Consider the following 13,433-nt stretch of genomic DNA (forward strand, 5'->3'; position numbering starts at 1 on the left):
GCACTGCTATGTATACACTTATATACGATTTTTGAGGACAATTTATGTGCCACATATGGTTGAACATTATGGCGAACAGAGGCTCTAGACGTGGTAACAACAGAAGAGTGCAAGAAATGTTCCCAGGAATGGAAGAAGCTCTTGGACAAGTGCATTGCATCCCAAGGGAGTATTTTGATGGTACAGTAACTAAATTGGAAATGCTGCAAGATGTATAATAATGTTTTTTTTTAAGAATCCCATTAAATGTTGGATTTCCACTTCATATACAGACATATGAAGACACAGCTGAAACAACCCTTTTCTAGCATACAAAACCATAACCTAAAAGGTGTTAAACATTACACTTGTCTACTTGTGGCATTAATCCCTTATGTCTTTTTATAAAGTTTTTTTGTATTATTACAGTGAGTCAAAATGATGTTAACGTTTGAATGGCAGAAACAATTGATTCACAAAACATACTTCATATGTGCGAGATGATTTACAGGAATGTCTCAACCTGTTCGCCATCATGGTCAACACATGTACTGTATGTGGCACATAAATTGCCCACATTAATTGTATATAAGTATACTGTATACATAGCAGTACCATTGGTGTTAACATCATTTTGACTCATCTTGTAGTTTTATGTCAAATGTTGTGAAATAAAAGAAAAGTAACTCCACAACAAAATTAAGAGAAAAACGAGAGCAGATGTAGCCTAAGGTTGTTACATGGGAGTCCACTATTCTTTTGTTAATCCCAAAACAGAACCATTTTAAAAACAGAGCATGGTCATAACCAAAAAAGAAAAAGCACAAGATTTTAAACGTGAGTGAAAAGCTTTTTAAAGTTGATCCGCAAACTCGGATGATTTGAAGAACAAGGTTGCCATCTTTTATAAGTAACATGAATGTCACTTCATGGCAACTGCATAGTAAGCAGTACACAAACCTGTAGAAAATGGCGGTGCCCAAGACATTTAAAAAATGCTGAAAAAATTGTACCATCATTAAGGCTTAATTCGCAAAAAACAGTGGGAAAGTGGATATTTTAATCTTGAAAATGGGTATAGGAGAGGAAAAACAAGTGCCAGTCAAGAAAGTTAATGACTTTGATTTTATAAAGGAATTCTAGTTTACTGTTTTTGTATACGTCTTGGGTGCCGCTTTTCAGTTTCTAGCATCCCAACCTCTGCTACATCTAATGATCTCTCTGTATTCTTAAAATAGACTAAAAACAAGGTCAGCGCCACTCTCCTAAACAGCGGTCTGGGAAGACTTTATAGGAAAGTCCTCAATGGCCACGACGCCTGCAGTCTCAGTTCTGCTTCATGTTAATCCTGTTCTGGTGTGGGAGGCTGGTGGTTATCTGGGTAGTGCTGGGCAAACGGCTAGAACAAACCTTAGATGGGCCACTCACAGACCCTCACAAGGCCAGTTAAGGATCGGAAATTAGCCTAACCAGCATGTCATTGGGGTGTGGGATGAAAACTGGAGAACATGAAACTAAAAGCACAAAATATCATAGGGATACTGAGCAAAGACCCCACAGAAAACAACCTGATAGACCCACAAGGCCACCCCACTCACCATGACAAACATCAAGCCCCTAATGTGACCATCATGGACACGAGGCCTGGACGTGTTCTGGTGAATTCAGGACAGCAACCCGAGGCAACTGCCGAGTCATTTAGGCTTTCTGCTGGCTCCTTCCCATCCAGTAACTGGAGTGTTATCGTTTATGTGTGGCTTCATTGTGCACTTCTCTAGGATCTGGGAGACGACATCTTGATCCTCAGGAAGGCAGTGAGACTCGGATAACCTGAGAAGCCAAAGCAGGTAGAGGCATTTAAAAAGCCTCTATTGTATAAAACTGGCAGTGGTAACAATGCCCGCAGAGGATTCAGCCGTTCTGATTTACTTTATTAACTGAAATGTAGCCATCTAGATTAGGAGAAAAGGAACACCACTCCAAAAACAGGGTGCACTTTCACAAACACCCCCACACTTTTTTATATAGCTCCTTTCGGCTGGCCGAAAACTGATGGAATCTGGCATTAGAATTATTTTTTTATTGTTTTCCGTTGTCATTTGGATTCCATAAAAGCTTTTAAGTATTCAAAAACTGTAAAATAAATTGTCAGGGGATCTCAAAAGTCTTTACCTCCTCGTTGATATTTCAGCTTTTCTTGATGTAAACTGAAATCAGGACTAATCATGTCAGGCTAATTTTTAATGAAATCTTGGAACAAATGATACTTAAGTGGATCATTTTAAGGAATAATAATTTAAAAAGTCATCTTTGGTCTTGCCACTCTGTGTGTGTGTGTGTGTGGAATAGGCCAGGGTAAGCCCATGACTTTCAGACTGGATGAGGTGGCAGCAGGGCATCTGAGGGTGGGGGGACAGAGCTTGTCTGTGCAAGTGCTTTGGAGGGGACTGGAGTATGATGGCGTTTGTGTGGTCACTGCTGCTGCTTCACCACTCCACTGTTCTGGGTTTGCATCCAGCATCCCACTAATTTGCCTGAGTGGAGTTTCCCATTTGTATTTTCTCCCGTATCTTTAAAGACCTGAATGCTTAGTGGTCTCTCCCATCTGGTGCTATCTCAGCTTAGGTGTCCAGTTCTAATCAAAGGTGGTCACCTCCTTGGAAGCTTTCAGGTTTTATTGTTATACAACATTCAATCCTCCCTCCTTGAACCGTCACCTTATCGTGGTGGAGGGGTTTGCGTGTCCCAATGATCCTAGGAGCTATGTTGTCCGGGGCTTTATGCCCCTGGTAGGGCCACCCAAGGCAAACTGGTCCTAGGTGAGGGATGAGACAAAGAGCGGTTCATTAAACCTCTGATGAAGAATAAAAACCTTGGGCGACGTTTTCCCTTGCCCGGACGCGGGTCACCGGGGCCCCCCTCTGGAGCCAGGCCTGGAGGTGGGGCTCGATGGCGAGCGCCTGGTGGCGGGCCTGCACCCATGGGGCTCGGCCGGGCACAGCCCGAAGAGGTAACGTGGGTCCTCCTCCCCATGGGCTCACCACCTATGGGAGGGGCCAAGGAGGTTGGGTGCAGTGTGAGTTGGGTGGTGGCCGAAGGCGGGACCTTGGCGGTCTGATCCTCGGCTACAGAAACTGGCTCTTGGGACGTGGAATGTCACCTCTCTGAAGGGGAAGGAGCCTGAGCTAGTGTGCGAGGTCGAGAGGTTCCGGCTAGATATAGTGGACTCACCTCGACGCACAGCTTGGACTCTGGAACCAATCTCCTTGAGAGGGGCTGGACTCTCTACCACTCTGGAGTTGCCCCCGGTGAGAGGCACCGAGCAGGTGTGGGCATACTTATTGCCCCCACTGGAGCCTGTGCATTGGGGTTTACCCCGTGGACGAGAGGGTGGCCTCCCTCCGCCGGGTGGGGAAGGGTCCTGACTGTTGTTTGTGCGTATGCGCAACAGCAGTTTGGAGTATCCACCCTTTTGGAGTCTCTGGAGGGGTTGCTAGAGGGCATACCTTCTGGGATTCCCTCGTTTTGCTGGGAGACTTCAATGCTCACGGGCAATGACAGTGAGACCTGGAAGGGCGTGATTGGGAGGAATGGCCCCGATCTGAACCCGAGCGTGTTTTGTTATTGGACTTCTGTGCTCGCCATGGATTGTCCATAACGAACACCATGTTCAAGCATAAGGGTGTTCATATGTGCACTTGGCACCAGGACACCCTAGGCCTCAGGTCGATGATCGACTTTGTGGTCGGTCGCCGGACTTGCGCCATATGTCTTGGACACTCGGGTGAAGAGAGGGGGGAGCTGTCAACTGATCACCACCTGGTGGTGAGTTGGCTTCGATGGTGGGGGAAGATGCCGGTCAGACCTGGTAGGCCCAAACGTGTTGTGAGGGTCTGCTGGGAACGGCTGGCAGAGTCCCCTGTCAGAAGTAGCTTCAACTCCCACCTCCGCAGAACTTCAACCACGCCCCGAGGGAGGTGGGGACATTGAGTCCGAATGGGCCATGTTCCGTGCCTCTATTGTTGAGGCGGCTGACCGGAGCTGTGGCCGCAAGGTGGTCGGTGCCTGTCGTGGCGGCAATCCCGAACCCGTTGGTGGACACCGCGTGAGGGATGCCGTCAAGCTGAAGAAGGAGTCCTATAGGACTTTTTGTCCTGTGGGTCTCTGGAGGCAGCTGATAGGTACCGGCAGGCCAAGCGAACGCGCTTCGGTTGTTGCTGAGGCAAAACTCGGGCATGGGAGGAGTTTGGAGAGGCCATGGAGAACGACTTTCGGACGGCTTCGAGGAGATTCTGGTCCACCGTCCGGCGCCTCAGGAGGGGGAAGCAGTGCAGTGTCAACACCGTATATGGTGGGGATGGTGCGCTGCTGACCTCGACTCGACGTTGTGGTCGGTGGGAGGAGTACTTCAAGACCTCCTCAATCCCACTAACATGCCTTCCAATGAGGAAGCAGAGCCTGGGGACTCTGAGGTGGGCTCTCCCATCTCTGGGACTGAAGTCACCGAGGTGGTCAAAAAACTCCTTGGTGGCAGGGCCCCGGAGGTGGATGAGATACGCCCGGAGTTCCTTAAGACTCTGGATGTTGTAGGACTGTCTTGGTTGACACGCTCTGCAACATCGCATGGACATCGGGACAGTGCCTCTGGATTGGCAGACCGGGGTGGTGGTCCCCCTCTTTAAAAAGGGGGACCGGAGGGTGTGTTCCAACTATAGAGGGATCACACTCCTCAGCCTCCCTGGAAAAGTCTATTCGGGGGTTCTGGAGAGGAGGGTCCGTCGGATAGTGAACCTCGGATTCAGGAGGAACAGTGTGGTTTTCGTCCTGGTTGCGGAACAGTGGACCAGCTCTTCACCCTTAGCAGAGTCCTGGAGGGTGCATGGGAGTTTGCCCGACCGGTCTACATGTGTTTTGTGGACTTGGAAAAGGCATTCGACCGTGTCCCTCAGGGAATCCTGTGGGTGGTGCTGTGGGAGTATAGGGTACCAAACCCCCTGATAAGAGCTGTTCGGTCTCTGTACAACCAGTGTCAGAGCTTGGTCCGCATTGCCGGCAGTAAGTCGAGCCCGTTTCCAGTGAGAGTTGGACTCCGCCAGGGCTGCTTAAGCTGCTGCCCCCGCGACCCGACCTCGGATAAGCGGAAGAGGATGGATGGATGGATGGATGTATGGATTTAATTTGGCTTTTTTGATCAACAGAAAATGACCCTTTAATGTCAAAGTGAAAACAAATCTCTGCAGGGTGATGGCAATGAATCACAAATATTTAAACAAGAGATTAACTGATTTTATAAGTCTTCACCCCCTTAATATGCCACGCATGAGTAGTCACTGGTGCAGCCAACTGGTTTTAGTTAAATGGAGGTCACCTGTTCGGGGTTTCAGTTGACTGTTGTATAAATATATAAAGGAAGCTCTGAATTGTGGTGAGTCAGTATGGTGGTCTAACCTACACAATGAAGACCAAGGAACAAGCAACTCTGTGAAACGGTGATTGGAACGCACAAGTCATGCAAAGATGCAATAATATCCCTCAGAATCCAGTTAAAGCAATCATTAAGAAATAAAAAGGGTCCGGACAGCTGTAAGTCTGCCTACAGAAGATCATTCACAAAAAATGAGTGATCAGGCGAGAAGAAGAGGAGTGAGAGGGCCACCAAGAGACTTACGAGACCTCTAAGGGATTGACAAGCTACAGTTAATAAGACAGCAGAGGCTGTGGAGACAACAAGTGATGCCTGGGTGCTTCACGGAGAGCAGCAAAGAGAAAAAACGCCAACACAAAACATCTCGGCTAGAACTTGTCAGGAAGCACATGGGATACTGTGAAGCCAGCTGGAAGAAGATTTTATGATCTGATTAAACTAAAATTGAGCTTCTTGGCCATAAGACTAAACGCCAATCCAAACACTGGCTCTGCACATTAACAAAACTGTGTCATGGTGGTGGCAGCTTCAGGCTTTAGAAATGCTTCTCTGCAGTTGGCCCTGGCAGACTTGTAAAAGTAGAGCGTAAAATGAAGGCAGAGCAGTACAGGGAAATCCTGAAAAAGAACCTGATGGAGTCTGCAAGAAACCTGCTTCATGGGAGAATATTTGTTTCCCATCAAGACAACAACCTCAAAGGAGAAAGCCAAAGGAATGGCTTGAAAATAACAGTGAGAGCGTTTACAAAAAGGTGTGCAACCGGTTAGGGCAGAGAGCTGGTTTCTTAAAACATGTGAGAGTCCACCTATGGAGTTAATCCCATGGGAAAAAACTTCGATGACAATAAACGACACAAAAAAAAAGTTATATTTCACCTTGATTCTGTCTCTAGTGCACAGTGCGAGGAATGTTACTTTTAAGAGAGTAACATTAATCACTACTTATGGGTAATGTTACTAAATATGTTATATGAATACTTGATATAAAATGTAATGCGTAAGCAGTATCTTACTTTTATGTTACTTTAGTAGGAAAAAATGCACAATTGGCTGGACAGCATCTATATATATAATTCACTAAGGGCACGCAAGACACTGAGCGCAAACAAGATACTGAGGGCACGCAAGACAGTGAGCGCAAGCAAGACAGAGCCCTGCCCGCCAACTCTAAGACCATGGGATACGCTCGACAGAGCCCCGCCCACCAACTCCAATCCTCCCACCTCGTCATGGTATACGCACGACAGAGCCACGCACGCCAACTGTAACCGTCCTCCCGAGTCCAGCATCGCTCTTGAGGCACGCAACAACTCACCAAACACAGCCTCAGTCACTTTTGTCTGTGCAAAAGTCAACATGCACCTCTGAGCCACGTTGACTTTACACTCCACACAAGACAGAGAGCCACGATCGGCAACTCACAGAGCCCCTCCCACCAACTCTAACTAAGGGCAAGCAAGACAGAGAGTGCATGCAAGACAGAGAGCCATGCCTGCCTACTCACAGAGCCCCACCCACCAACTCTAAGACCATGGGATATGCACGACAGAGCCCTGCCCACCAACTCTAACCCTTCTACTGCGTCATGGGATACGCATGACAGAGCCACGCACGCCAACTTTAACTGTCCTCCCGAGTCCAGCGTCGCTCTCGAGGCACGCAACAACTCACCAAACACAGCCTCAGTCGCTTTCGTCTGTGCAAAAGTCCACATGCACCTCTGAGCCACATTGACTTTACACCGCATTCAAGACAGAGAGCCACGATCGGCAACTCACAGAGCCCCGCCCGCCAACTCTAACTAAGGGCAAGCAAGACAGAGAGTGCACGTCAGACAGAGAGCCACGCCCGCAAGTCCTCCCTCCAACTCTAACTAAGAGCATGCAAGACAGAGAGCCACACTCGCCAACTCAGAGCCCTGCCCACCAGCTCTAAGACCATGGGATACGCACAACAGAGCCCCTCCTGCCATCTCTAATCCTACTTCCGCGTCCACCGTCGCTCTCGATCAAACAGCAATAATTAGCAAACAAACAAAGATAACTGGCAGTAACAGTGCAAAATTCTCAATTGGTATGCCAGTTTGAAAAGATAAGTTTTGAGGGTAGTTTTAAAATGTGTTATTGAATCGAGCTGACGTATATGAGAGAGAAGAGAATTCCCGAGTTGAGGAGCACTATGAGAGACGCTCAAGCTCCCATAGCACAGAGTTTGATGTGTGGTACAGAAAGTGGAGCTGCAGATGAGGATCTGAGTGAGCAAGACGAGTGCCAGTCTGTAGGAGATCAGTGAGGTTGTGGAGAGCTTTAAATGTTAAGAGCGGTATTTTATATTGTATTCTGTAGTTAACAGGGAGCCAGTGAAGTTGAGAGAGAATAGGTGTAGTATGTTCAGTGGATTTAGAACAGCAGGTTATTATCCTGGCAGCAGAATTTTTGAATAGATTGTAAGCGATGGATACATTTTTGTGGGATGCCAGATAGAGTAGCATTACAGTAATCTATACGTGAGGTGACTCGGGCATTAACCAATACTTTAGTACTCTGTTGCGTAAGAACAGTCTAGAAATGTTTTGAAGATGGAAGAAAGAAGTCCGAGAAATGTTACTTATACGGGAGGAATTATTTAATAATAATAATAATAATAATAATAATTTATTTTTATTATGATTAATTGCCATTATTAGTTTATAAATGGATATAAATAATTGCATGTAAACGAGTCGCCAAAATCTGTTGTATGTAAACGATACTGTTTAAAACGTTATTGTTTTTTCATCAGAAAACCCGATTTCCACATCTACCTGTATTAGTTTAAATGGCACTTTTACCACTCGCTATAGGGCGGATGAGCTGACTTATTATGTCGACTGGGCAACACAGTGAATGCAGCGTCTATCTATATATGTCTATGTTTTCTGTAGCCTGCTACAGGAAGGTACTCTCTCGACCATTGGCATTGGTTTCGGTCGTTGCTATTTTCGTTATACTGCGACGGTGGTTTCCTAAGCCTTTGGTATACTGAATTCCTTTCTCACTTTTTTCTGTTCCTATTCTTACACCGCAGTATGCTACGGCGGGCTTCGGCTAGTCTTTTATAAAATACTAAGCCCATAAATGAGCCTCCATGAAACTGAGCAGAAACACAACCAAACCTGATCGAAGTACATTTAGTCTTCTGTGTGCTGTGAAATAACCTCCATCCTCCTGTTACATCTCCGACCTGAGCCCCTTTGCGATATGAACACTGACCACTGCATCACCGGATTACACCGTTTCAACATTTCTAGAACAATAGCTGGAAGAAACCTAAACTGACACTTTATTAATATTTTTCTGTTACTGGATTACACGTCAAAATGATGCTTTAGATCTTGGTTTCCACTACCAGATTGCATGCAGCATTCACTTTTCTGCTGGACTATGCGATTGAGCACTGCAAAGGAGTGGAGCACTAATTCATGCGCTTCCTGCGGGATGATAATAATAATGCAGGTATTTTTTACTTCAATAAGATAAACATTGTGTTAGGTTACTTGTTACTTTAAAAAGCAATCCGACTACGCAATGAGCATAACTATTAACGTGTTATCCCAACAATGCTTCTGTACATTGAGCTCATCAGCATTAACTTCATGATTTCTGAAATATTTTCAGTCAGGAGAAGGAATAATGTGACCTCCCAAGCAGTTGAGGACACGTACCTACTGAAAGCGTGTGACAAACTAAGAAGCCATACAGAGTGCAGCAGACATTTGCAGACTAAGAAATCCTTAATAATATCCTGGTTAAGGGTTTACACGGCCAAATAGCTGGCTTATTCACAGAGAGCTCCAAGTGTGTTAACCCAGTTTCTCAGAGACCAATAACCCTGGGCTTACATGACATTTTAGAAACCGGATTTCTGTGAATAACCGAGTTATTATGGCACATGTAAACACAGTGAATGTGAATGTCCTGGAGTGGCCGAGTCCAACTGAGACTTTACGGCGGGACTTGACAAAGGCTGTTTACTCACGATCAACATGCAGCCTGACAGAGCTCAAGCAGTTTTCAAAGAAGAATGGGAGAGAAAAATGACAAATGTGCTATGCTGTACTAAACACACAGCCTCTCAAGGCTGTCATAGCTGACTTGAAGGGGGTGAATGATCATGTGATTAGTTGTCTTCTACTTTTGTATTTATAATTAATATAGGTCACTTTTCTAAGACCTGTTTTTACTTTGTTTGTTGATCAGTCACAAGAAAGTCAAATTATATTCATTGTGATTCAGTGTTGTATAATTCCGTGATTAAAATGTGAAAGCGGCCAAGGAGGTGATTACTCTTTATAGACACCATGGGTGTGAATGAGCCCTGTGACAGGCTGGTGTGTTGTCCAGATTTAGCTCCTGCCCTGCGCCCAGTGCTTTGGGATGGGTGTTGATCCTGTATAATCCTGAATTGGATACAAGTGAGGAAGTAATGCTATTTTTTTGTGGTTAACTAAAAAATAAATACGTGAAGTAATTAGTATGTCAGATAAATCATCACCCTTGCCATCTCGAGATGTACCACCATGATTGAGAAGGGTCTAGCTGCAGCTTGCAATACCTATGACATAGATCAGGTAATGCCCTGAACGTCAGTCACAAAACGCCCTTTGACTCAGATAACCCTCCTTCAACCCTAATCTTAACCATAGAGTAATGGCGCCCTAATGTTAATCATAGTCTAATGTGATGGGTGTTACGTGACTGACGTTGAGGGTGTTTTGTGATATTGGGGCATTACGTGGCTGACCTCATAGGTACTGCAGTCTGCAAATACACTCTTTTGCCATGGTTAGCAGAAATGCCAATCCACCACACTACTACACTCGTCCACTGGGGGGTGACTGTATCAGCAGCCTCTCAGGAAGTGACATTAAGATGAATTGTGGTTCATGCTGCTTCCTCGCACATTCTGATTGCCTTGTTGCTGTCTACATATAATTTGCATGACCTCCCCGTGTTGATGTAAGTTTTTATTTTCTCCCACAACACAAAGACCTGCAGTTTATGGTGACTGACAATTGCTAAACTGGCTGCATGTGTTTGAATGAGCCTGGCAACGGAATGGCACTCCATTCTGGGTTGTTTCCTGACTTGTGCCTGGTGTTCCTGACTCTGATTTGGATTAAGTGGGTCTGATAAGGCTGTGTTGTTATCAGCTCCACTCCAAGGGGCATCACAAGCACGCACATTAAGTTCCTTATATTATTAATAATAATGCGCGCATGAAGTGACGCAAATGAGGCCCTGTCTATTGCGGTCCAGGCCCTTAGTCGCTAGACCCCGCTTCTGCCTTTCAGGGAACACTTCCAAGCACATTTAAATTAGCCAATGCACGTTTGTCTAATTTTAAAAAGTGAATTTATTTGCACAGCCCATAAAATCCTATCAAAGCTATTTATTGTGTGCTATTATTTAATTTGTGGAATATACTAAAAGAATGCACAGTGCCTATCTGTTCATTTTAATCACAGACTAACGAGACTAGCAGAAAATCTAATTTAGCTAAGTAATAAAATCCAACTGGCAAAAACACAGGCATTTTCTTGGGTACAGTCCTATAAATACAGAAGGATCACTTTAAAGTGCGTTTGCTTTAATATGCAGCACTTCACGGAGATTCATCGAGATGAATGTATAATTTTATAAGCAACGTTTACACCGTGGCGAGAAATCAAAAACTCAGTCAGGAGTATTCCAGCATTTTTTTGCGTTCTTATTTATTTGACTCAGAGGTTCAGTTATGCACTAAGCAAACAGAAAAACAGAGTTCATTTTCAGAGTCCCCTTCGCACTTGGCGGCAGTTCAGATGGTCTGAGGGATTCCTGTTCTCCCGGGGGCCACGGGGCATGCAGTAAACATCAGCACCTCGGCCTGTTAATTTAGGTAAACTGTTGGCTAAGAAAGGGTCATTTGTCGACCTAACTGTACCCCTTCTGTTTTCTCGTCAGCCCTTCAGAGAGTCAACTTGGAACAGCTTTCTCCAAGGAGGGTGGCTCATGGGAAATGCTGGTGAAAAGGACTTCCCGGAGAGATGCTGGCACTTCTGACTGCTGGAACCAGACTGAAGACAGCATGAAGAAGCAGGGGCGGGAGTCGATGTCTGTAAGTCCGACTGACTGTGCGCCTGGAGGAAGAATTTGTGCTCAAAATGGGTGTCATAGTCAGCCCTGAATCTTTTGTCTTCTGTACCGTAACCTAAATCTGAAGCGGTAAGGAATCACCTTGCCCGATCCTTTCACCAAAGAGACTCGCAGACAGCTGGCACTCTGGAGAAACCCATGCAGGCCCGGAAGAAATACATTCTCCTAGCCTTCTGTGCTGCCTGGCTCCTTGTGTTCTACTTTGGTGGGGCCCAGATACGCCTGCTGAAGCTCCTGTCGCATCGCAAGAATGAGGAGGCCAGGCAGTGGCCCCAGTGGGTGGACAGACATATCCTCCGGGGTTATGCTTATGTGGACGAGCTGCAAAATGATGGCGAGGTTCAGCTGGGCTCCCCGAAATCAAAGCGTGAAACCAGGACGAACATCTACAAAAACAGCCGGTGCAGGATGGAGACCTGCTTTGATTATGCCAAGTGCGCCAGACATGGCTTTAAAGTGTACGTCTACCCACTGGAGAAAGGTGAGCACATGTCGGAGAGTTACCAGAAGATTATCACATCCATCGTGGACTCCCGCTATTATACCCATAACCCCCAGGAAGCCTGCCTGTTTGTGTTAAACATTGACACTCTGGACAGGGACCGTCTATCTGCACAGTACGTTCAGAACGTCAACGAGAAAATCCTGGGATACCCTCTTTGGAATGAAGGTAGAAACCATGTCATTTTTAATTTATACTCCGGCACCTGGCCCAATTACACGGAAGACCTCGGCTTTGACATCGGGCAGGCCATTCTGGCCAAGGCCAGCTTCTACGTGGAACATTTTCGGCCTGGTTTTGATATTTCTATACCCCTCTTTTCCAAAGAGCACCCCCAGAAAGGTGGGGAGAGGGGATGGCTTGTGCATAATAACGTCCCTCCGCGTCGGAAATATCTGTTGGTTTTCAAAGGGAAGCGGTACCTGACGGGTATCGGCTCAGACACCAGGAATGCCTTACACCACATACACAATGGGAAGGATATCATTTCTCTGACAACCTGCAAGCACGGCAAAGACTGGGAAAAGCATAAAGATGGCCGGTGTGACAAGGACAATGAGGAATATGAGCAGTAAGTTGTTTCTAATTTATTTGTCCGCAAAATGCAAATATTCACGGTTGTGGAGTATTCTTAGAAACAGGTGAATGTTACCTTTTTATCTGATATTTTAGACCCTGTACCTCATTCAAATCACAAGAGATATTCATATGAAGAAAATGAAATCGATACGTTCACCTCCAGCCCTTCATAACAAATCCTTTTAGGCATTTGTAATGAAGAGAAAATAAACACACACAAGTTAAGGGGTCAGCTTCATCCATGTGTGGATGAAACCTTCACACCTACCTAGATGTGTTAGTGTGCAGGGGGCATGAACTTGGCATCTTGGTGGAAATCGTGAAACCCATGGATGGGAATGCCATTCATCTCCATCGAAAGGTTTATGTGAAATCACAATCCAGCCTTTGTTTCCCCTTGAAACGCTGGCTCCATGCATAGGTATGTCATCGATTACAGCCTGCGGAACATAACGATGAAAAGCAGCAAACACAACAGCCGGCACATTGCCTCTTAACTAATGGTATTATTTTTCAGTGGGCCCCAGAGAGAGCTTTAAAATGAGTTCCACCTCCAATTGACATAGTTTTTTACTGGAAAGTTGACTGTATTCAATATTTATAGCCCTCTGCTCGAAGAGCACATTCACCAAATGGGTGCACCGTTACCATACGGCTGATTTTGAAAATGCCAGGTCTCTGGACATCTTTTATTAATAGCGCACTTAACTTAAACTGTATGCAGTATTGTCTCACTCCGCCTGGATGGACTGCTTCTTGTGTATATCGGTATT

At 45.7% G+C, this 13,433-nt stretch overlaps 1 protein-coding gene across 1 annotated transcript in view; it reads left to right on the forward strand.

Moving 5' to 3' along the window:
- The window catches only part of LOC120517779 (exostosin-1c-like), a 496,489-nt gene that overhangs the window by 16,303 nt on the left and 466,753 nt on the right, over positions 1 to 13,433 (forward strand). The window contains exon 2 of the mRNA XM_039740259.1: positions 11,388 to 12,652. Within this exon, the coding sequence (XP_039596193.1) occupies positions 11,718 to 12,652 (935 nt within the window). The 5' untranslated portion in view covers positions 11,388 to 11,717. The remainder of the gene's footprint in view (positions 1 to 11,387; positions 12,653 to 13,433) is intronic.

This window comes from Polypterus senegalus, chromosome 17, assembly GCF_016835505.1.
Source record: "Polypterus senegalus isolate Bchr_013 chromosome 17, ASM1683550v1, whole genome shotgun sequence".
Taxonomy (NCBI): domain Eukaryota; kingdom Metazoa; phylum Chordata; class Cladistia; order Polypteriformes; family Polypteridae; genus Polypterus; species Polypterus senegalus.